Source organism: Zalophus californianus, chromosome 5 (assembly GCF_009762305.2).
Source record: "Zalophus californianus isolate mZalCal1 chromosome 5, mZalCal1.pri.v2, whole genome shotgun sequence".
In the NCBI taxonomy this organism is placed as follows: domain Eukaryota; kingdom Metazoa; phylum Chordata; class Mammalia; order Carnivora; family Otariidae; genus Zalophus; species Zalophus californianus.
Window position 1 is genome coordinate 127,346,890 of NC_045599.1, and position 24,968 is coordinate 127,371,857.

At 43.1% G+C, this 24,968-nt stretch overlaps 1 protein-coding gene across 2 annotated transcripts; it reads left to right on the top strand.

Moving 5' to 3' along the window:
• The first annotated feature begins 331 nt into the window (after positions 1-331).
• On the top strand, positions 332-24,145 carry C1QTNF3 (C1q and TNF related 3). 2 transcript variants are annotated; one of them, XM_027604321.2, is made up of 6 exons: positions 332-691; positions 6,006-6,117; positions 8,585-8,739; positions 12,908-13,037; positions 18,378-18,477; positions 22,217-24,145. In XM_027604321.2, exons 1-6 carry the CDS (start codon positions 389-391, stop codon positions 22,374-22,376), a joined length of 960 nt encoding a protein of 319 aa, XP_027460122.1. In that variant the 5' UTR covers positions 332-388; the 3' UTR covers positions 22,377-24,145. The 2 variants fall into 2 exon arrangements, with proteins under 2 accessions (XP_027460122.1, XP_027460123.1); XM_027604322.1 differs by having other exon boundaries at positions 332-472.
• The last annotated feature ends 823 nt before the right edge of the window (positions 24,146-24,968 follow it).

Here is a 24,968-nt window from a genome sequence, read left to right on the forward strand (position 1 = left end):
GGCAGGTTTTTCCAAAAGCATCTCAGACCACGAAGGCACATGTCTAATCACGAAAGCAAACCTCTGGACACATGCTCTCTGTTTCCAGCTGGTTGTGTATGTTTCCCTCACACTTTAACACAAACGTGCCAAGGTGTGACATTTATGAACCCCACCAACTGGGAGCTGCGCGCACCAACCCGGCTGCCTGGTGGCGGGGGGAGTGATGACTGGGGGCTGTCCTGCCTGGGGAGGAGGACTGCTTCCCTCTGGCATGCCTGCAGCCTTATTTATTACACACCAAAGTATAAAAGCGCCCAGCCGGCGGCAGCTCGCCTTTCCAGCCCTGGCATTTGCCTGAGAAGCCCCGCCGTGCTCTCCAGGAGGCTCTGGGGCTCTGTTGAGAATCATGCTCGGGAGGCAGCTCGTCTCTTGGCACCTGCTGGCTTTGCTTTTCCTCCCATTTTGCCTCTGTCAAGATGAATACATGGAGGTGAGCGGAAGAGCTAATAAAGTAGTGGCGAGAATAGTGCAAAGCCACCAGCAGACTGGCCGTAGCGGCTCCAGGAGGGAGGAAGTGAGAGAGCGGAGCCATCCTAAAACTGGGACTGTGGATAATAACACTTCTACAGACCTAAAATCCCTGAGACCAGATGAGCTACCGCACCCCGAGGTAGATGACCTAGCCCAGATCACCCCATTCTGGGGCCAGGTACTCGGAATTCTCTTCTAAGGATTACTGTGAAAGCTTAACGAGTTTTGTTGTTCTTTTTCAGCTGCGATTCTTAGGATCAATGCTTTCGAGAAGTTTGCTATGCTGCTTGTGGGGGTCTTTCTGGGTTGCTCTGGGGTCCTGGGAGGGGGACGACTGCCGATCTCTGTTAGGAAATCAGCAGAGGATGTGGGGGACAGGGTGTCCCCCGGGTCAAGGAGAACAGAGCAGCCAGCTCCCTGCTGTGCTATGACTTGATTTCTTTCTTGCTCTCTTGGTGTGAAAAGTGCTGAGCACACAGATAAGACGGATTGCTGGAGACAATCATTTGCAGATCCTAAGAGAGTTGGATTTTCTTAATCCTTCCCAGCAGGGAGAAGCTGCCCTTTGAGTTTTTCACTTTGATGTGTTAGTTGACTGTGACATTTCATGCCAACCTTGTTTATTTGATTTATAGTCGTCTAGGTTGCTCAGCCTCTATGTTCAGCCTGTGAACCATAGAGTTAGAACAAACAAGACTGCATGTGTATTAAAAGCAAAACTTCATTGTGTGATTTAAAGCCTGATAATCACAGAGGACTTGATTTATTTCCCTGGGTGTGAACTCAGCACCCAAGGAAACATCTTTAACTCTTTTTGGGGATTTTTGGAGTGAGGTCAGGTTTCAGTGTAGTGAATTGCAAATTGGTGAAATTCAATTTCGTTTAAAACATTAAGAACAGACAAAACGGATTTTGACTTACCTTCTCAGCATCTGGCAGGCTGAAATCAGAGGAAGGGGGCAAAAAGAGTTACTTTGAATTACAAGAGCTTTGAAGGAAGAGGTTTTACAACAAGAATTCACTGTGTCTTTGCATTCAATAGGCCCTGGAAAGGTTCATGCAGGTGAAATCCAAGCCCGGCCTCTCACAGACTGAAAAGTTTGGGTTGAAACTGGTGATATGATCAAACTGAAACCCCACACATGATCAGCTAGAGATCTGGGGCTGAGCTGGAATTTCTAACTCAGCTGCACAGTGCAGTCGCCCAGACTGTTCTGTCAGACCGTGTCAAGAAAAAATGGTCTCTTGGGGCGCCTGGGTGCCTCAGTGGGTTCAGCATCTGCCTTGGACGCAGGTCATGATCTCAGTGGGGAGCCTGCTTCTCCCTCTCCCTCTACCCCTCCCCCTGCTTGTGCTCTCCCCGCCCCCACCGTCAAATAAATAAATAAAATCTTTTTTAAAAAAATAAAAAATTGTTTCTTTAAGGAGCCACAAAAGAAATGATAACCTCCAAATACTTATTTTTCAAAGCCCACTTTTAGATATTGTCCTTTCATCTGACAATCTTTTTATTTTTTTCTTAAGATTTATTTATTTATTTTAGAAAGAGATAAAGAGAGTGCGCAGGGTGGGGGCAGGGGCAGAAGGAGAGGGAGTCTTAAGTAGACTCTGGGGCTAAGCATGGAGAGGAACGTGGGGCTCAAACTCACAACCCCAAGATCAAGAGTCACACGCTCTACTGACTGAGCCAGCCAGGAGCCCCTCATCTGATAATCTTTTGGCTGGAGGGTGACTCATGGTCCTCTGTATTTCCTTGTGGTGAAGATATTTTCATTTTCATCCAGGCTTTGACCTGGACTTTCCATTTCAGTGGGTGGGATCTTTGCTGGACCCTCCCTGGCCTTCGCAGTATGTGCTCCCAGACGCAGCAGAAGGCAGATGTAGGCTGTCGTTTGTTGTTATTTCTTGGCAACCAACACCCAGCAGGCCACTGGAATCCAAATTACATTTCTACTTCGCCCTATCTTTGAGTAGGCAGCCAGCATGCTGGAGTCAGATGAGGGGGGCAGGAAGTCACTTCCTGGCTTTCTTTTGTTGAATTAGCAGTGGGGAGGGGGGTGGGCTTTCAAACCCTCTTGGGCTCAAACAAACCCCCAACAGCAGATCCTGAGGAGATTTAGAATCATTGATATTCTGGCGATCCTCAATATGACTCCTCTGCTAATAGGTATGGAGACTCACTGCATTGAGGATATTCCTGTGTTCCCCTCCTCTCTTCTTTTAATTCTTCTTTTTCCTCATTCGTTGTTTCACCTATGATTTCCTGTGCTTCTAGTATGTGCCAAGCTTTAGGATGGGGATAAATAAGCCCAAGCCTATCTCTGGACAGTTCTGAAGGGCTCTCATGGGGACAAATGACCAGATCATTGAATACCGTGTGGTAAACAAAGTCTCTGCACAAAAGGCAGTTGGGGAGAAAGTGCCCGAGTGGTGGTGGCCGCTACATTGGATCTCAGAAGTGAGACAAAAAGAATCATTATCCACGCAAGAAATAAAATCTGAAACTATGTGGGACAGCAAAGAGATGAGAGAGCCTGGGAGGGATGGGCACAGCTGGAGCCCTTGAGCTGTTCGAGGAAGACACAGGATGATCTCAGTGCCAGCCTAGAAGATTCTGTTGGCCGGTTGAGGAGCTCAGACCTTAGTTTGCCCGCCAAAGTTGTGTTTGTTTGTTCACAACAGGGCAGTGAGGTGGGCTGGTGTGTGTTCTAGAAAGAGCACTCTGGCCATGGGCTTCGTGGTGGGTAGAAGTGTGCAGAGACTGGGGGAGAGCAGACCTGGGCTCTCTTTTCTAGGCAGTTTCTTCCTTTATCAATCCCCCCCCCCCGGACTCCCTCCTCCCCTTCTGCCCACCCCCCTTCTCCTTCCTCTTCCCTCTTGCTTCGGTTAAAGAAGGAGCTGTGGGCCCTCTTTCTGAGAAGTCACTCGCCAATAGCAGAGCAGAACCTGAGTAGCTGCCCCATGGCCTCCATCCACAAAAGGGCTGGGACTTGTCTCAGAGACCCCTCCCTCCTCCCGTGCTGCTCATTCTCCTTTGGCTTTCACATTTGACCTGATTATGAGAAAAGGGTTGATAAACTTAAGAGGGTATATGTAGTGACTCCCTAGCGTGTAATTGTCCCTTACTTAAGTGATAACTTCTGACTTAACACATCCGGTCTAACTTGTTCTAAGGGTCCCTCAGAAGGCTCACAAGCATTATTCCATTTGACTGTATTGTGAAGGACCAGGCCAGAGGAACATGTGAATGTTGTCGGGGGGCTCTCAGGACATGACCAACTAGTAGGAACCAGAAGATTCTCCCTGCTGGGGTGGCAGCTCTCTGCTTTCGAAGTGCTCCCAAGTAGCTTGGGCACTCACCCCGAGCAGCCCACTCTCCTGGAGCTAACTTCTCACACTCAGACACCAGACTTTACAAACAGAATCTTTCTAAACCATTATTTGAGGGTTTAGAAAAGACCTTAGTATCTTTGCTCACTCTTAGAGCTGGCAAGAAATTTCCTGGCCATTTTACCCAGTGCCCTAATTTAGTAGACAAGAAAAATGATGCGGGGTGGGGCGGGGGGAGGGGGGAGTGACATCACTAAAGCCACACAGAACTGAGATAGGAGTTCTGGTTCCAGGACAGTCATGTTCCTAAAATTCTTAGCATCTCAGGAACTCAGTTCTGTTTTCAAATGGCTCCCGCTTCAGAATTTTCCCTCCTTCTCCCCCAAAGCCCATTATTGGCAGAGACTTGGATTTCTTGGAACTTAAAAAAAAAATTGTATTTCACATTAGCAAAATCATACCAGGAAATTATGAAATACTTCTCAGATTGCGTCCTTGGATTAGAAGGTGGGGTGGTGCTGTGGCATCTTCAGACTTTCCAAGTGTCTGAAGTTGCTTGTCCCAGACCACTTGCTTTAGCTGATTTTCTTTTCCTCCACCAGTTTTACCAAAGGTTTTTGCAGACTCCCGTATCTGTCCAGTGTGGGGTCTGGTGGGCAGAAGACTAGACAGGAGTTAGCTCCACATCGTGGCCCCTGATCACTTGAGACTCCGGCTCTGAGGTGTTGCAAGAGAATGCTCGGACTACAGATAGTCTGCATTTTCCCTGAAGAGCGTGGTGGAGGCCTTAAAGGAAAAGGAATGAGGGAGTGAGGAAAACGTCCAAGCCCATTTTTGATTAAACAACAACAAAAAATAGTGAAGTCTAAATGTGCAGAAATGGAAGACTTGACCCACTTTTCTGCTTGGATTTCTAGCGATAGAGAAAACCTGAATTTCAAATTCTTCCTTCCTTTCTCCCTCCCCTCCTATCCCTCCCTCTTTTGCTCCTTCCCTTTCTTTAGAATCCTTTAGAAATAATATGCTGTTTTCAACAGACCATTGAATTATAACTCAAGTTTAGGAAAATTTCCATAAATATTTTATATTACATAATCAAAAGGCAAGTTACCAGTTTAGTGTCACTCTAAATTTTATCAGCGAATCTAGCTCTTGTACTAGATCTGTAGCTCCTTGACAGTAAGCACACATTTTAGAAATTTTTCTTTAAATAAATAAGCAAGTCCGCTCGGTGTCACATTTGAGTACACTTAGTATCCATTAAGTACTCACTGGATATTGGTTCGAACGATGTGATAATCTTTTAAAATTTTGAAGTAAAATATGATACAGGACCTGAGGTTAAATACTGCTTAAGGGGGAGTTAAAGTTGTTTCAAGATGTAGATACTTAATAGTAATTTGCTGGGCTAAAGAATACTTTGTTTCCTCCATGTCCTAAGGCAGTTTAAGTGTGTTGTGACTGAAAGAGTGGCATTTTGGGCGCCTGGGTGGCTCAGATGGTTAAGCGTGTGCCTTAGGCTCGGGTCATGATCCCAGGGTCCTGGGATCGAGTCCTGCATCAGGCTCCCTGCTCCTTGGGAGCCTGCTTCTCCCTCTGTGCCTCTCTCTCTCTCTCTCTCTGTCTCTCATGAATAAATAAATAAAATCTTTAAAAAAAAAAAAAGAGTGGCATTTTGACTCAAAATTTCTAAGAACTCTTATCCCAGTATCCTGAATATAGAAATTCTTAATAAGTATCCTGGAAGTTGATCGTTCTTACCATTTGAGGGTCACCTACTCAAAGGAGCGACAGGCGAGGCTCCTGGCAGCTGGGAATGAGAGGGCCGCCTCCAAGTCCACCTCTGAAGGGGTTTCCTCCTTGGCCATCACAGTAGCCTCAAGACAGTACTTCCCAGAAACACTGCCCCATCCCCTGCCAACACCACACTCCTTCCAAACAGCATGCCCTTCTTTTGACCCTCTGGCTTCTTTGTCCTTTTGGACATCGGCTCTCTTTAGCTAGCATGCCATTCAAGCCCTCACCCCACACCAGCTTTTCTGAAGCGGTCGTAGGTTGTTTGGAGTTAAACTTACCCAAAAGATGAGACCAAGGGAAATTCACAAGTCCTAATGACTCCCCAGTACCATTCTCTGAAGCTTCTCTCTGTATCTTTTTTAAAGTCTCCACAAACCGGAGGACCGCCCCCAGACTGCAGCAAGTGTTGCCATGGAGAATACAGCTTCCGCGGCTACCAAGGTCCCCCGGGGCCCCCGGGCCCCCCTGGCATTCCAGGTAAGGATGAGAGACATGCTCTGTTTGTTGCCAGTCTAATTGCGCACTGTGCCAAAATCAGAGCCAAGTTGAATCGAAATAATTTGGGTTCACTTGTGTGTGATCCAAAGGGTGTGCATGGAAAATCCAAAAGAGAGTTCTGGGAGAGGACTGGGTTTACAGAGCCACTTAGGTGGAACAATATACCAAAAACTCTATAGTATTTATTATTTATCCAGCTTGCAGAATCCCACAGGTGTTCGTCCGTCATCTTGGGGCACCAGATTCACTGTCGGTGGCAGAGAGGGGGAGGGTCTTCACCAGCATGGAGTACAGAATCATGGGATCTTATTGGACATACTCTTGTTTGGGCGTTTCTGCCACAACACGCTTCATGTAACACACTCTATCTAACTTTCAGGGAACTTAGGAAGTGAAGGTGGGGAGGAAAGGAGCGCCTGCAGGGCTGCCTATAGCCATCTCCATAGTGCCGTTCACTGGACTGCATACCTTACATCTGATTCTGTGTCTAGCTAAGTTTTTCTTCCCTTAGTCTCAGGATCTGTCCATGTTCAGCTATCTCTTGGTTGACTTTCATGCCTCTCGGGCTCATGGGAACATTTTTGGGCTCCAGCACCACATGGCGACGTGGGAAACGCTGTCGGGCTCCATTCAGACACCCTACCCTACTGAGCGTGCCCCAGGCGTGGGAGGTTCTGAAAACTGGCTAGTGTCTGGGGTCAGCCAAGGAAAGGGTAGCCCAGATCCTCTCTGTTTTAGAACTCCCAAATCCATCTGAGGGTTAATTGTTTTCCTCTTCCCCAGGTTAATTACTGGGGGTAGGACTTTTTCTCAGGGTTTGACAGAAGTCCACTTGCTCTTCTCTCACTTACCCTCATTGATGTTAACATTGATCAAATGAGTTTTAATCTTTTAAAAAATATTTTATTTTATTTATTTATTTGAGGGAGAGAGAGAGCTAGCAAGAGAGAGAGCGCAGGAGCAGCGGGGAGAGGGAGAAGCAGACTGTCCGCTGATCAGGAAGCCAGACGTAGGGCTTGTTTCCAGGACCCCGAGATCATGACCCGAGCTGAAGGCAGACGCTTAACCGACTGAGCCACCCAGGTTCCCTGAGTTTTGATTTTTTAATATACTTTTGAGTGGCTTCTCTTATGAAACCAAATTTAAAGTGAGAAAACATTCTGTTAGACTTTAAACCGTGATTACTGTCTTGGAGTCTGTGTCATAGAACGTCAAGGGCGGCTCCAGCAGGTGCAGTGACTGGGGGTAGAGAATATTCATCCTCTTAAAATGTTCTGAAGTCTAAACTCTTTTGAGGGTACAGAGCAAGCTGGCCTTGACTAAATGTTTCCCAATCAAAATGGCTTTTTTTGTTGGCCCATTAACTTGCAAACACAGTCAAAGTTCATTTATCTGGAGAGTTTGCAAGCCTGGTATAATACCTGACCAAAGGTAGCATGCAAAATAAACTGCCAAAGGGTGTGAAATTCAACAAATATAAAATAAAGGGAGAGTTGTAGAAACTGTCTCTTAGTGGCAAAGTGAAGAGTTGAAATCATTATCCAAGTCTTACTTTCAAAATTATTGTTACAATTTGTATCAGTGATTTACATCTCCCTTGGTGATAAAAGTGGTGCACGTCCTTTATAGAAAAATCCAAAGAGACAAAAAAGTACATAGCACGACACAAAACTACTCATGTTTCATCCATTCAGAAAAAAAAAACCCACTGGAAATATTTTTACATAATATATAAGTACTGTTTACACATAATATCGCACTGTCTCTATTGATTCATAACTTTTTTATCTAAAAGTATCGTGAACATTATTAAATGTTATTAAATATTTTTCTTTAGCATTCTTTTTTTGTGATGATATAACATTATTTACTGGGATGTGCCATTTTTTTAATTGAGCTCTTCCAGTATTGTTTGTTTCTAATCTCTGCCATTATAAACGATACTGTGATCATCAGTCCTCAAAAGTTTTCATCTAACTCTTGCTTTATAGGAGAAACAGGCTTTGGAGACTTGAGTAGCTAAGCCTGTCTTCAGTGTCCCATGTAAGAGAACCCATTTGATGATGCCTCCTTGGCTGTGTTTGGGACTGTTTCAAATGGTCTTTTGCAATTGAGAGCGAACATTTTCGAAGAAAGGGTCTGGGGCACCTGGGTGGCTCAGATGGTTAAGCATCTGCCTTCGGCTCACGTCATGATCCCAGGGTCCTGGGATTGAGTCCCGCATCAGGCTCCCTGCTCAGCGGGGGGCCTGCTTCTCCCTCTCCCTCTGCTTTTCCCCCTCCCTCTGCTTCTCCCCCTACTCGTGTTCTCTCTCTCTCTCTGTATCTGTGTCTCAAATGAATAAATAAAAAAACTTTAAGAAAAGGGTCTGCATTTGTATAACAATAGATGGTCAGTGTGAGTGATGGGGGCTTTCTCCTATGATGCCTTCTGCTTGTGATTTAAGGAAACCATGGGAACAATGGCAATAATGGAGCCACTGGCCATGAAGGGGCCAAAGGTGAGAAAGGAGACAAAGGTGACCTGGGGCCACGAGGCGAAAGAGGGCAGCATGGCCCCAAGGGAGAAAAGGGCTACCCGGGGATTCCGCCAGAACTGCAGGTAAGTCACCTTGGGCAGATCTCCATGGGACTTCTAACTGCCCAGACCCTCAAAGTCCAGGAGGCGGAAGGCCTGAGAGCCTCTTCATGCCCTCGCTGATGGCTACTGGCCCGAGCGCCTCTTCACATCCTCACTGATGGCTGCTGGCCCGAGTGCCTCTTCACGTCCTCACTGATGGCTGCTGGCCCGAGCGCCTCTTCACACCCTCACTGATGGCTACTGGCCTGAGCGCCTCTTCACGTCCTCACTGATGGCTGCTGGCCCACATACCCGCATGCCCGAGGCTGGATTTGCTCACCCCACTGCAGGGCATTGGCAGACGGCCTGTACTGTTCAAAGAGCATTTTGAAATCATTCCTAAGAAGTTGAAATTCAGCTCCCTTCTTAGACTAAATACACAGAAGCCCTGAGTATCAGCTAATGTCCTATTTTCCAAATTGGAAGAGATGTTAAATAAAAAGGGTTTTGGCAACTCAAATATATAAATGGAATGTGTCTACCTCAAATATTACATTTATTCATTTTGTTACATTTACCAATTTAAATCATATATATGGATATTAATACATAAGTATTAATCTCTATTAACTCAAGATCTTGTGGCACAGTTTTTATTTAAACTTTTCTCTTGGGGCGCCTGGGTGGCTCAGTCAGTTAAGTGGCTGCCTTTGGCTCAGGTCATGATCCCAGGGTCCTGGGATCCAGCCCCGCATCAGGCTCCCTGCTCGGTGGGGAACCCGCTTCTCCATCTCCCTCTGCCTGCCTCTCTGCCTACTTGTGCTCTCTCTCTGTCAAAAATAAATAAATAAAATCTTTATTTTTATTAGATTAAATATATTATATTATTATAAATATATTAAAATCTTTAAAGATTTTATTTATTTATTTATTTATTTATTTATTTATTTATTTATTTTTGACAGAGAGAGAACACATGAGAGGGGGGAGGGTCAGAGGGAGAAGCAGACTCCCTGCTGAGCAGGGACCCCCCCCCCCCCCCCCCCGATGCAGGACTTGATCCCGGGACTCCAGGATCATGACCTGAGCCAAAGGCAGCTGCTTAACCAACTGAGCCACCCAGGTGCCCCCCCGCCAAAAAAAACTTTAAAAAAGGAAATAAACTTTTCTCATCAGCATCTTCTTTATCGCTAGAGACATTTTATTTTTTAGTCATCCATCCTAGTTTAGATTAGACTAAATTATATTTATTTCAGCTTAATGTGTTTTGAATCTATTTATGAAGCTATAATTGAATATTTTATCCTAAGCTTATGTGCTCATTTGTCTATTTATTTCTCTTTTAAGTGACATTCAAAATTTTTGTTGCCAATAACATCTAACACTTGCAAATGTGTTAGGTCACCAAGAAAATTACTAAGTCTTGGTTATTTATTTCCTGGCTGATGTTTCTAAAATAGATTTTTCCAAGGGATTTCTCTCGACATTGAAAGCAAGCATTTATTATTAATTATAATGGCTGTTAAGTGTATCATTGGTTGCTGACGCTCTTGACCGTGTGGCTGACTGGGGGCTGTGGCCCACTGCCCCTGCCCAGCATCACAAGAGAGGATCTATTGCCTATTGATAGCCCCGGAAAAGATCCAAATTCAAAATCTGAAGTATGGTTTCTACTGAAAGCGGATTGCTACAGCAGCGTCTAAAGTTGAAATATTATTTCACACAGCTGGGGGCTGTGTGTAATTGAGAGAATATACCATAACCTGAGAGACTTTTAAAGAATCAGAATACAGGGAGCCTGGGTGGCTCAGTTGGTTAAGCGACTGCCTTCAGCTCAGGTCATGATCCCGGAGTCCCAGGATCGGGTCCCGCATCGGGCTCCTTGCTCGGCGAGGAGCCTGCTTCTCCCTCTGACCCTCCCCCCTCTCATGTACTCTCTCTCTCTCTCATTCGCGCTCTCTCAGATAAATAAATCTAAAAATAAAATAATAAAAAATAATAAAAACTTTGTTTAAAAAAAAAGAATCAGAATACGGAGACTCTTTCTGAAAGATCAATTGGGGGAAAACTTTGCCTTTTATTTGGGCATATCTGGTGGTTGTTTGACCTCGGATACATTCCATCATTTTTCTGGGCCTCGAGTTTTCTAAGTTATAACCTGAGAGGTCTTTTGTGTTTCTCGAACTGTTTTTGAGGTTTTGTCACTCGTAAAGGAATGCTGTTTAATAATCTTAGCAACCTGGGATTAATGGGCCGGCAAAAATTTACAAAGAAAAGAAGACAGATGCCGCTTGGCCAGGTTAAAGGTGTCTAATGAGAGGGATGCTTGACATCCTCAAATCTAGAAACTTTAACTCTAAACCTGTGATGGTAATACAAGGGTCAGGGGGCCCTGGAGTAGCCAGTCTGATGGAGCGCACCCTGGGCAATTATTAAAATGCTTCATCAATTATTTTACCCTAAAACCACAATGTAATAATTTGGGAGAACTACACTCACACATTTTATTTATTTTTAAGATTTTATTTATTTGAGAGAGAGAGAGAGAGAGCATGAGCTGAGAGAGGGAGAAGCAGACTCCCCACTGAGCAGCGAGCCTGTTGCAGGGCTCCATCCCAGGATCCTGGGACCATGACCTGAGCTGAAGGCAGATGCTTCACTGAGCCACCCAAGCACCCCCTACATTCACCTGTTTTAAAGGAGGCATTACAGAGGAGGAATGATTGGCTTCAGGCAGCCTGTAAAGAAGGGTGACTTCCAGGACCCTTCATTCCCATTTCCAAAATCCCTCCTCCGGGGTCATCCCTTTCCTTCCCCTTCCTTCTGAGTCCACAGCCCTCATGCTGTCTTTCTGACTGTCCAAATCCTTTCCATGTTGATTCTCCTAAGCCTGCTTTCCCCCGAGTCTTCCAAACTTCAAATTATTCCCTCTCTCTTCTCTCAACCCCTCCCTTAAAACTCCCATTCATTGAAGACTGGTAATCCCAGGAAGCTAAAGAATTTATTGAGCTAACTCACACTCAGTTACAATGACGCATGTGGACGGGGGATTGCCATTGATTTTCAAATGTGACTGTCTAATAGCGGTACAATTCCAGTGTGGGGGATTTTCCCACACCCCCAAGCTAGGTGTCCTTACAATTCAACTCAATTCTGACACTACTTACCTGGAGAATGCATCAGATTCCAAGCTTAAAAGCTCAGCCCTACAAGACTGCCGCCCCCAACTTCAGACTCCACTCTAAGTCTGGATTGTCATCTGTGCTTCTGACATTCCGGCTATGAAGGGGAGGCTATGAACTCTTCTGGGGTTCAAGTAATTTGCTAGCATGAACTCAGAGAAATATGTTGCTTACTCAATCACTGGTTTCTTGTAAAAGGGTATAATTCAGGAACAGCCAGATGGAAGAGATGCATAGGGCAAGGTTTAGGGAAAGGGGTGCAGAGCTTCTCTGCCCTCTCAGAGACCGACTACAACTCTCCTGCACCTCCCATGTTCACCAACCTAGAACTCTCTGAACCCCTTCCTTTTAAGTTTTTATGGAGGCTTCATTGTATAGGCGTGATTGATTAAATCACAGGCCATTCAACCTCCCACCCCTCTGCCCTTCCTGAAGTGGGGTGGGACTGAAAGTTTCAACCCTCTAATCCCAGGATTGGCTCCAATGGCAACGAGCTCCCATCTTTAGGTTGCCTAGGTGCTTTCCAAAAGTCGCCTCATTAACATAACAAAAGACCCCTTGATCTCCCTAACCACTTAAGGTATTCCAATGGTTTTGGGAACTCTGTGCCAAAAACTGGGACAAAGACTAAATGTATATTTATTATAAATCATAGTATCACAGTTCTTTTGGAGAAAAAAAGTAACAGAGTGAACAAAATTAAAAGGTTATTTGGCTGCAGGCCTTCTCAGATCTTTAATATGCTAATGTGCATTTAATAGCATTTAATAGCTATAAGTAGATTTCATCCGCATTTTCCCAGTAATAGAATTTTAATATTTCAAAAAACATTTTGAAACACAAGGTGAGAACTGCTGATATATACTATCATTTTAATGGCTTCATAGCATAAAATGTTAGAAATTACCATGATTAATTTTTTTCTGTTCATTTCTGATCTAGTTGTTACAAATAATATTGAACTAAACTTACTTTTATAAAAACCTCATTTCTTTAAGGTAAATTTCCTATTAACGAACTTTCCTTAGATTGCATTCATGGCTTCTCTGGCAACCCACTTCAGCAATCAGAACAGCGGGATTATCTTCAGCAGTGTGGAGACAAACATCGGAAACTTCTTTGATGTCATGACTGGTAGATTCGGGGCCCCGGTATCAGGTGAGATGTAAAAATAAATGAATGACTGAATTATTCAACTAGCCATCTAGAAGGAAGGACAGAAAGAAGGTAGGAAAGAGGTGAGGGAGTAAGGGAGGAAGGAAAATGAAGGAAAAGGAAACAGAAAGGAAGACACGAAGAGGGCTGAGAATTCTTTCTGATTCTGGTTAAAACAGTCAGCTCATATATAGATTTCTGTTGGATTTCAAAGTAAATTAATTAGAATTCAAAAAGATGCATACACTTTTTTTTTTTGAAGATCTTATTTTTTTATTTGTGTGAGAGAGAGAGAGCGTGAGGCGGGAGGAGAGGGAGAAGCAGACTCCCCGCTGAGCCAGGACCCTGGGATTATAACCTGAGTAGCAGGCAGACGCTTAACTGACTGAGTCACCCAGGCGCCCAAGATGAGTACACTTCTATGGTTACTAAGATTTTTATTTTTTTAATTTTTATTTTTTAAAGATTTTATTTATTTATTTGACAGAGAGAGGAAACACAAGCAGGGGGAGTGGGAGAGGGAGAAGCAGGCTTCCCGCGGAGCAGGGAGCTTGATGTGGGGCTCCATGCCAGGACCCTGGGATCATGACCTGAGCCGAAGGCAGACGCTTAACGACTGAGCCACCCAGGCGCCCGGTTACTAAGATTTTTAACTCTGATTTGAACTGAAGCAAATAATCCCTCAGAGGCCATAGTTACCTCTGACTTTAAAACTCTTTAGATCCTAATTCTCCCAGTTTAAATGTGTAGTAACAGTGTTCTCCTCTTGCCACCACCCCAAGGAGGACCTGATCCTTTGAATGGTTTTTTTATTTGAATTTTTAAAATTTCTCGAGCACTTCTGTATTCATTTCCTATCGCTGCTCTAATAAATTCCCACAAACTAAGGGGCTTAAAATGACACACAATTATTCTCTTGTAATTCTGGAGGTCAGAAGTCAAAAATCAGTCTCACCGGGCTGAAGTCAAGGTATAGACAATGCTGGTTCATCTGGAAGCTGGAGGGCCTTGCCTCCTGCAACGCTGAAGCTGTCAACATTCCCTCTCCATCAGCCATATCATGTCAGTCTCTACTTCAATGGTCATGTCACCTCCTGGCAGATTCTGACCTCCTTGGCTCTCAAGGGCAGTGTGATCACCTTGGGCCCCCCTGGGTAATCTGGGGTAATCTCCCCATCTAAAGATCCTAAATTTAATCAGAACTGCAAAGTCCCTTTTGCCATATAAGGTACCATTTGCAGCTCCTGGAGATTTTAGGAATTGGGCCGATTTGGGAGTCGTCATTCAGCCCCTACAACTTCCTTACTTTCAGCCACCACAAGCTGATCGTTCTGGGTAGGCTTTTCCTGCTGTCCTTTGAATGTGTGGATGTAAGCCTTCTTTTTGCCCTGAAAAGTTTCTTTGAATTATATTTTTAAATATAAATTTAAACACTGTTTTTCCTTCTCATTCCTGTACTAAGGTGGGGTGGCATTGGGAACAGTCTGACTTGTGTTAGGCAATCAGGCAATAAGTGGGCACATTGTCTATGGGATATTTTTGAACTATAATAGGACCAATGAAAAGATCACTAGATTTTTATCGTCATCCTAGTGCAGCAATTCTAAACCATGTCAATGATAAAATACTCCTCTCCTTTAGGGTTGACCACTCACAAGCATCCACCCCCCATATACACACCTTAGGACACCACTGGTTAACTTGTGAAGGGCTCCAATTATATTTTGTTGGTTTTGTGTTTAACTTTTCTTCGCTGTATCTACTATTTTCTCGAATCTGTTGCTGTTTTTTTAAAATTTCCATTTCATGTTGTTTGCTTTCTCTGTCACTTTTCTACATGTTCTTAATTACATATGCTAAGGATGACTTTTCCTTTTTGCTTCTTCCAATTTCTTCTGTCTTATTTCTGTGATGTTTTCTTTACTCTTTCTATATCTAATGGGACCAATTTTTAGTTCCTCCTCTTGTTTGGACATTTCTTTCTTTCTTTTTCTTTTTTAAAGATTTTATTTATTTATTTGACACAGAGAGAGAGAAAGAGACAGTGAGAGAGGGAACACAAGCAGGGAGAGTGGGAGAGGGAGAAGCAGGCTCCCCGCCGAGCAGGGAGCCCGATGCGGGACTCGATCCCACGACCCTGGGATCATGACCTGAGCCAAAGGCAGACGCTTAACGACTGAGCCACCCAGGCGCCCCTTGTCTGGACATACCTGCCGTGAGTTAATAATGTTCTTTCATGGAGGGGTTTGCTTCATTAACATATTTTAAACTCAGGATGGAATATTTGGTTACAGTTTTCATCTACTACCTGACAACATTTCTTCTCAGTGAGTATTCTTCCTCTATTGGTAGTTTCTGCCCTTCTTTTCTACTTTCTGAAATTAACTGGTGGTTGAATGAGTTGGATTTCCCTAGACCGGCCAGGGGCAGTAGTTTCTGCGGAAGGGGGAGGGACTTCAGCATACTTCTGGCTCCATGGTTCCCTTTCCTGCTAGCAGGGGACTCAGTCTGGTCTTTGAAGTGTGGCCCTTCTGTGTGTTTTCTCTGTGTGGCCACACTTCCTCTGCCTCCCTCCCCAGACTGCACTGCGTCTGGGAAGAGTTCTGAGACCCAGCCTTGCACGTGTAGTTCTCTTGCCCTTAGGAGTCCTGGTTTTGCTGGTAGTTTCAGAAATCTGCCACTTCAGGACTACTCACCTCACTTTTTGTACTTTATCTAGCAACCTTCCCCCAAAACATCACTTAGGCTTCATCTCAGCCCTGCTCTTAAGAGCTGCTTTGCCGCATGGGTGGCCCTTCTCCATCAGGGAGTGCCTTTTTTCCGGTACTGTGAGATCTGCCTCGGCTTGGCCTCCTCAAAACTCCTTGCCCAGCTTCCATGCTGCCTCCGTGCGACTCTGCCTGCTTTTTGTTGCATTTGACAAACTTACAAGTATTTTAAGTTTATTGACTTTTTTCAGACTCCTAGTTTTACGAAAAATGGATGCTTTCTGGTGTTTGTTTTCAATGCTCCTTATTTCCCTGTGTGGGATCTAGAAGGAATAGAGGAAAATTATGATGGATGCAGTCGCCACGTCAGATTTGGCACAAGTGCTTTTAACGCCTTGATTTAGGTTTCCACGCAGCTAAACTCAGAAATAAACAGATATATGAAGTGATAGAAGCGATCTTTCATCACACTTCACAACCAGTTTTAAACCTTCTTATGTGATTTTCTGCTCTGAAGGCTTACAGTTTTCTTGTAACTATTTTGTTACACATTATCTGGCCTGCAGTTTACATAAGCACCTAGAGATGCCTGATGGTTCCTTTGCTTTCAAGGGCTTTATAATGGAAGTTCAAAAATTTAGTAGTTTTTTGGAACTCTCTTGGGTCATCATTTGGTAACAACCATCATTTGCCTCCCACTTTAAATCTCATCCAATAGATGACAAATTGAGCATTTTCTACTTTTCAACTTTGGGAGCGATGAGACAGAGAAGGCTGATTTTTGCAATTACAGTAACACAAAGACCTGAAAACCATAGCACAAGTGTGTTGCCTCTGCTTTCAGTATCTTCCCTTGCAGAAGAAAGCCATAGGTGGATATGATATATATTCACTTTTATATTTCCACTTCTAGGCATTTCATTTTTTCCCCATCTGGTGTCTTAGTCTGCTCTTTCTAACATGCTTCTGCAATCTATTTTGTATAGCAGCCATCATTGTTTCAGGAAAACCAATACTTTTCCCTGCCCTTTTGAATCCAGCTTTATCTTCTTGAGGCATTGAAAATTGTCACATGCGTGTATTGTGTGTGTGTGTGTCTAATACATTTTGTAAAATGTAAAAACCTAAGCACCAGAAATTACTTTCTTCAAGTCCTCTAATTTTAATCTGCCTTTACTTTTCATCTGTGAACCAATCTCTAGGCATATGAATGGATATGACTGATTTTTATACCAGTTCCTTCATTCCCAGCATATTGAATATGCAAGCCTGGCACTAAGTGAAGCATAATCACACTTCTTCACTTGGTTCAACTTGACTCAGAAGCAGGTGGTCAACATGGAACCCTTACAGCTTCTATCTTACTTGATTGCACCTTTGAAAAAACGCATAGAACTGTGCCATGCTATTTTTTTTTTTTTTAAGACATTTCTGGCTTTTTCTCTTACAAGGCCTGCTGCTATGGTCTGAATGTGTCCCTCCAAAATTCATACATTGAAAACCTAAGGCCCAAGTTAATGGTATTAGGAAGTAGGGTCCAAAGGCCTATCATGATTACCTCATGATGGCAGAATTCTCGTGAATGAGATTGGTGCCCTCATGAAAGAGGCCCCACAGAGTCCCCTAATCCCTTCTGCCATGTGAGGATACAATCAGAAGTCTGTGACCTGCAGGAAGACTCTCCCCTGACCATGCTGGCACCCTGGTCTCAGACTTCCAGCCTCTAGAACTGCGAGAAATAAATTGCCGTTGTTTCTAAGCTACTGATTCGGTGGCATTTTGTTATAGCAGCTCAAATGGATTAAGACAAGGTCACTAGTTTAAAAATGTAGCATGGAAATCCATAAAAACTTGATGATGTATATTCATTCATCTTTCCAAAATGCACTCTCAAATATCACATCATTTGGCATGAGGAAGATTTTCCTTTTTGCTCCTCTCTCTGCTTTTTGATTCGTTTTAATCTTTTAGACTGTATTGGGTCATATTAAGTTCCTTTCTGTTAGGTGGCCTAGAGACGTATAAGAAAACTCACATCTTTTAAAATACGTTGATCCTTTACAAATGAGAAGGATCCCTATTTTTAGTAGCAAGGTCATGCTGCTGAGTCATAGTTGAGTCTCTATTGTACGTAAGTTCATCTACTTACAATGAGTAACACGATAAATTACTAACACTATTTCTTCAGAACTGATAAACACTTATCTGCTAAAATACTTCTTATCTCTGGGTAACATCTCTGTGCTGAGGGTACTCATCCATTGTAATGCTGCACATGGTTCATTTTGTTAGGCCGTGGAGGCTGTGTGTTCATCCACAAGGGGCTCCGTACCTTGTTCTAATAAGAGTCTTGTGGTAGGTGCTAATCTAATGATAGTTAATTGATACCTAGGAATGGCATGTGCCTCACCGTAAGCACTTATCAGTGTTACATAGTACACACACTGAGAAAGTCTCAAAAAACTTTAGTTTGAAGGTGAGAGCAGATGAAAGAACACTCATACAAATAAAGGCGAAGAAGAGCCTACATACCAAATAGAATATAAACAAAAAAAGGGAAGTCATACCGTATATCTCCTGGTCCTCGATGTACAATATATTAATACAAATGTGGGTATATACCTGCCTTTTTCAGGTGTGTATTTCTTCACCTTCAGCATGATGAAGCACGAGGATGTTGAAGAAGTGTATGTGTACCTCATGCACAATGGTAATACAGTGTTCAGCATGTACAGGTGGGTGGTCTTCTCTATCACAGGGATCAACCATGCCGCCATGGCTTGCTCAAAGGATGGCAGATGCCAGGGAGTGTGTAAGAATCAAGAGAACCTGACTTGGCATCACTGAGATCTCCCATATACCAATATATGGCCAAATTATAATTACTGTTTGGGAGGAAATAAATCTGATGAACTTGAGAATAAGCAGGTGGATAAGAGGCCTTGAGCTAATTACTAGCAACACTCCTCATAACTAATCATTTGTATCCTTTTTTTTAATGATTTTATTATTTATTTGAGAGAGGGAGAACACACATGTGCTTGTGAGAGTGGGGTCGGGGGACAGGGAGTCTTTTTTTTTTTAAGATTTTATTTATTTATTTGACAGAGAGAGAGAGAGAACATGCAGGGGGAGCGGCAGGCAAGGGAGAGGGAGAGGCAGGCTCCCCACTGAGCAGAGAGCCCAACGCGGGGCTCGATCCCAGGACTCCGAGATCATGACCTGAGCCGAAGGCAGATGCTTAACTGACTGAACCAGGCACCCCCATTTGTATTCTTTTCTTAACTCATAACTTCTTCCCTTCTTTCTCAGCCTTTTCTTCTATTTTCTTACTCTGGCCAGAGTTTACCCCTATTGATGGTCTTCTCTACTATCTTCCTCAGCTGACAGGTAGAGAGTTGGGAGTAGACCCGGGCCTTTAGGCTGTGCTGTGGATCTGATATTTAGCCTAGCAACCCGGCCCTAGAGTTTCTTGTAAAAAAATTATTTTAGGGCACCTGAGTGGCTCAGTCGGTTGAGTGACCAACTCTTGGTTTTAGCTCAGGTCATGATCTCATGGGTGTTGAGATCAAGCCCTGCATGGGGCTCCCTGCTCTCGGGGAGTCTGCTTGGAGGATTCTCTCCCTCAGCCCCTCCCCCTACTCACTCTAATGTGCACACAGGCATGCACCCCCCAAATAAATAAATAAATAAATCTTTTAAAAAATCATCTTAAAAAGAAATATTACTACTTGTTCTGATATAAACTTAGGATGTGGGAAAGAGGCAGAGAGCCAACATCTTTCCCATAACTAAATGGGTGGTGAGTTATCTATGAAAAACTCTGTGGTTGCTATCTTATCCCTGTCATTTTTGATGACTTGGGAGGATTGCCATTTCTTCTGGTGCCTGGCCTCCAGTGGGAGGATGTATTTGAAAAACCAAAAGAGAAAAAGAGAAGTAGGTGAAATTGCTGCAAAAAAAGAGACTCAAGGGGCACCTGGGTGGTTCAGTCAGTTAAGCAGCCTCCTTTGTTGGAGATCATGATCCCAGGGTCCTGCAATGGAGCCCTGCGTCCGGCTCCTGCTTGGTGGGGAGTCTGTTTCTCCCTCTCCCTCTGCCTCTCCACACTGCTTGTGCTCTCTCATAAATAAATAAATAAATAAATAAATAAATAAATAAATAAATAAATAAATAAATAAATTCTTAAGAGAGAGAGAGAGACTCAATATGGCAGCTCAAACACTGCAGAGCTCTATGTTGCTTGACCAGCTCCAGGATGGGGAAGGGCGAGGCAGAGAGGGCAGAGGAGGGTTTGGGTGGAGGCAGGTTGGAAGGGAGGTGCTCTATCTGGGTTCTGAGAGATGCAGACTGGTGAAAGCAGTTCTGTAACCTGTAAAACTGACTTGCAAATTCTCCCTGGTCATTGTCATTGCCATAGTCGGAAGGAGAAAAGAGCAACAGGCTTGTGAAAATGTTTATGCATCACACATTCTATTCAAAGAATACAGTTACATTGTTGCCCAGCCCTAACTCCCCTCAACCAAGGCAAGGGCAGCAAGGAAAGGTAGAGCTGCTCCTCTGGAAGCAGGGAGATGGAGTCTGGTGAACAGCTAGGCTTCTCTGCTCCTCTGGCTACCAAGTAGCTGTTGAATTCCTCTACATTTAGAGTATATGTCTCCCCATCTCCACCCCCACGGAAGCCAGCCTAAACTGCAGTTCATGCATCCAGCTCAAAGCCCCAAGGCTTAGGAATGAGCAATCCTTTTTATCAAGTCAGCCTCTCAGCTGTTTTTCTCTTTGGCTCCTAATTCTGTCCTCTGGGAGGACCTTCCTTGTTTGTTTGTCTCCATCTAAAAAGTGAGTAGGCTTTCCCTGGGGTCTTTCACAGCCCACTTCCTGCTCATGCAAATTTGAGGTCTAAGAGTATTTTGTCAAACACCCCAAGTCCTTTGTGAGCCAGGTTTGGGTTTCTGGGTAAGACCATTTCTAAGAAACTTAGCAGGCTTTTGTTCCATTTGCTACCAGTCAGTTATACGTGTTAGCAAACCACACCCAACTTTCTTTTCTTGACAGTTTTTCAGCCTGTTCTTCCCTTCCCTTGATTCCTTGTCTTCAGGCCCTTCTGTCTTGACTAGTGGTGGTTACCACAAGGACTTCTAAACAATAGATTTAGGTAGAAAGGCAATATTTTTAATCCATCAAGTTATGTCACAGGCCGTGTCTATTAGATTGAATGAGAAGTCTTAATAGGACAACATCCACTTTATCTCTGCTATCTCTCGTATAAAAGCACTTGGCTTTTCCAACTCTGTTAGACCTCAACTTTCTAGACTCTCCCTTTCTGCTTCCTGTGCTTCAGACATCTCAGGTTTTGTCTGAACTAGTCTTTTGCAGAAACATCTTACTAAAAGCAATATTTTGGCTTTTCCAGTCACTTCCTTCCTTTTTTTTTTTTTAAGATTTTATTTAGTTATTTGACAGAGAGAGACACAGCGAGAGAGGGAACACAAGCAGGGGGAGTGGGAGAGGGAGAAGCAGGCTTCCCGTGGAGCAGAGCCTGATGTGGGGCTTGGTCCCAGGACCCTGAGATCATGATCTGAGCCAAAGGCAGATGCTTAACAACTGAGCCACCCAGGCGCCCCAGTCACTTCCTTTCTTAGGGTATAGGCTTGGTAGACATAGGGTCTGCTTTCCACGTTATCCGATGTTTTCCTAAATGTTTTGCCCCATCACAACATAGGTCTCCAGCTTTCAAGCCTACAATATTTGTCTCCTCAGTGCTCTCTGCCTGATCCTGAGCCAATGCAACATATTTTAGTTTGGGTTATAGCAAAACCGTCCTTCAGTACCAAATTTTAAATAAGTTAGGGTAGACTAAATTGCTATAACATTAACCCAATGACTTAAACATAATAGAAATCCCTTTTCGGGGCGACTGGGTGCCTCAGTAGTTGAGCGTCTGCCTTCGGCTCAGGTCATGGTCTCAGGGTCCTGGGATCGAGCCCCGCATCGGGCTCCTTGCTTAGCGGGAGGCCTGCTTCTCCCTCTCCCACTCCCCCTGCTTGTGTTCCCTCTCTCACTGTGTCTCCCTCTGTCAAATAAATAAAATCTTTAAAAAAAAGAAATCCCTTTTCTTCTCATGGAACAGTCCAGAGTGGTTGCTCCAGGTTGGGGCAAGTGAGAGAGAGCTTCTGGCAACACAGTCTTCAAGAACTCAGGCTACAACACTTGGCTTCCAAGGTCATTCTGGTCATTGTCATTACCAATCCACATGGCCATAATGAGGAAGAAGCAAGGAGAGATGTTTGGGGGAGTTGTGTTGTCCAACCCTATAAGTGATACATGTAGTCTTTGTTCATATGCTATTTAGAGGACTTAATCATAGGACTCTAAGTGCATGAGAGTCTGGAGGAGAAGGGGGGGACATACTTTGGTAAAGAGGTGACTGTCCACTGCAAAGACTAAGTATTTGGTACCTTTTTTTCTTTACAGCTATGAAACAAAGGGGAAGTCAGATACGTCCAGCAACCATGCAGTACTGAAGCTGGCTAAAGGGGATGAGGTTTGGCTGAGAATGGGCAATGGTGCTCTTCATGGGGACCACCAGCGCTTCTCTACCTTTGCAGGCTTCCTGCTCTTTGAAACCAAGTAAATATATGAACAGACCAGCTCTTCTTTTGGGAAGACTTATGGCTGAGCTGGTATTGTTATGATCTGAGGGACATTAGAGTTGAGGGTTCTACTCAGGAGCTCAGAAGAAGAATCCACAAAACAGTCTTCTCAAGCGATCTTGACTAATATACTTGGCATGTTTACTCTTCCCCAGGCACCTAAAAAAGAATTCCCTTCTTGATACAGGTTGGAAATAACTGTTTCCATCAAAGAAGTCGTTTGCAAAGAATTTGGCTGCTCTGTTTTTAATTTAATAACAACTTTCAGGAATTCCTCAGGTTTGGGGGTCATCATTCTTTAAAACATTTCAGAGACCAGGGTGCAGTGATTATGATGGGGCTCAGGAGGAACAAGGGCACTTGCCAGGACCAAGTTACCAGAAACATTTGTAAAGCCTAGACTGGGAAGTAACACTTTGATCCAGTGGGTCAATATTTATGAATAAATATAGATACTTTTAGTAGTTTCAGATAGCTTTTAGATAAGAAAAGTATTCACAATGCCCATAAATAATGGACTCCTCCCTTTTTTTTTTTTTAAATAAGAATACTGCTGTAATTAAATCTTGACTTGTAATGGCTTATATTTTTGGATGTAGAATTTTCTCATGATCCAAAACTGGGTTTATCAGATCTGACTTATTATATTGAATTTTTCCCATTGTGTTTCTTGGATTACAACAGATCTTTGTTGACCCTGGCCTGCAGAACAAGCTTAAAGTGAGGATACATCCATATATACAGATACAGTGACCTTCTCTCTCTCAATTTAGAAATTACCCCAATAAACTTTACACATACTGATATTTGAAGGAGCTGTAAACTCAGTTACATACAAACTAATGGATACAAAATATAAGGGCATTCAATTTAGAAGACATAAAATAAAATCTCTTAACCTTTTTAAAAATAAAAAATGATACGACTTTTTTGATTACCAGATTTAGGCAATACTTACAATGAAGCTGTGCTCGTTTACTTTTGCCTGTCCCTCCAAAAAGGGACAAGTACAGAAGATAGTACACAGATTTTATTTATTTTAAGCAAAGAAAGCATCATTGGCATATGTGTTTACCTTGATGTCAAATCATATTTAAAATGCACTAGAGAGATACCTGTCTGGCACATGTCATTTAATGAATTCCCTTAGAAGCAATTAGCCTTTAATTTATTTTCTGTTACAATTTGAATTTCCACAAAAGCTTTTAAACTATGGGTTTAATTGTATTGATTATCCCCTCTAGCTAGAAGCAGAAAGAATTAGGGCTGCCCTATTAGCTAACTTGGTGTGCTCCATGCTCAGTTCTGTCTTTGACCCTTTCTTTTGATCTATAAATATTTTTAAATTCTTCCTGACCAACACAAGTAACGTTATTTGTGAATGGATATTAGCCAAAATGTGCTTGACTGGTTGGTAATGTTTTTGTGATTTTGTGTATGTCCCCTACTGCCCCTGGGGCTGTGTGGTCATGGGTGTTGAGGTTTATTATTTCCAGACATCATAAATATTTTGTAAAAGTGTATCGCCAACAGACATTTGAATGTTGCATGTTGCCCAAAGGGATTCCGTGTCTAAAGAACATGCACTATTAATGAAGTGCCTTAGAAGAAGATATTGGCTTAGCTTTAGATAAAACTGAGGCGAGAGAAATGTAAAAGCGTTGTATGGAAATAAACATACTTTTGTTAAATGTATTGTTTTATAATGTTCTTAATAAAGTTGAATAGTCATACGTTGTAAGTCCCTATGGTTTGTTAACACAAAGTTAAAATATTTTTATGCAGATGATGTAAACAGCCATACCCATTGATGATGTGGGCACAGAGCATGGTCATTTGTCTACAAAATACTCCACTTTTCAGCTATCCCATTGTTATAACTTCAACCCTCTGCAAATTTAAGACATTGATGTTTGGAGGAGGTCCTTTAATGTAATCTGAATATCTTAAGGGAACAGGAGCTTCATCACATATATGAGGTCTTTCTATGCTGATGTAAATTCTAGTTTTCTTCTTAGTAGAAACACCCAGTTTGGTTGCAGGCAGGTGGAAAAGACTTTAGGCTTGCAAGTAAGTCCCAGGTGTAAAAAAGAGTGATTAGTAAGGAAGGTGGGGGAAGTCAAGATTGATTGTTTCACAATTTTACCCATGACCAGAATTATATCTGGAAGATTAATTTTACAAGTTTTCATAAAATTGAGGATCTAAAAAGGAGATAGTAGGTAGGTATCATTTAAGCAACCAACTTTTTAAAAAAAATCCCCTTTACCTATTTCACTCATCCCTTCTGTCCCCCTTTGGCAACCATCAGTTCTTTGTATTTGTCTCTTCATTTTTTTAAAAATTTGTTTTGTTTTCAAAAATTCTATATATGAGTGAAATCATATGGTATTTGTCTTTATCTGTCTGAATCACTTCACTTGGTATAATACCTTCTAGGCCCATCCACGTGGTCCCAAATGGCAAAATTTCACCCTCTTTTAGGGCTGAGTAATATTCCATTTTATAGATATATGTGTGTGTGTGTGTGTGTGTGTGTGTGTGTGTGTGTGTGTGTGTGTGTGTGTATGGCA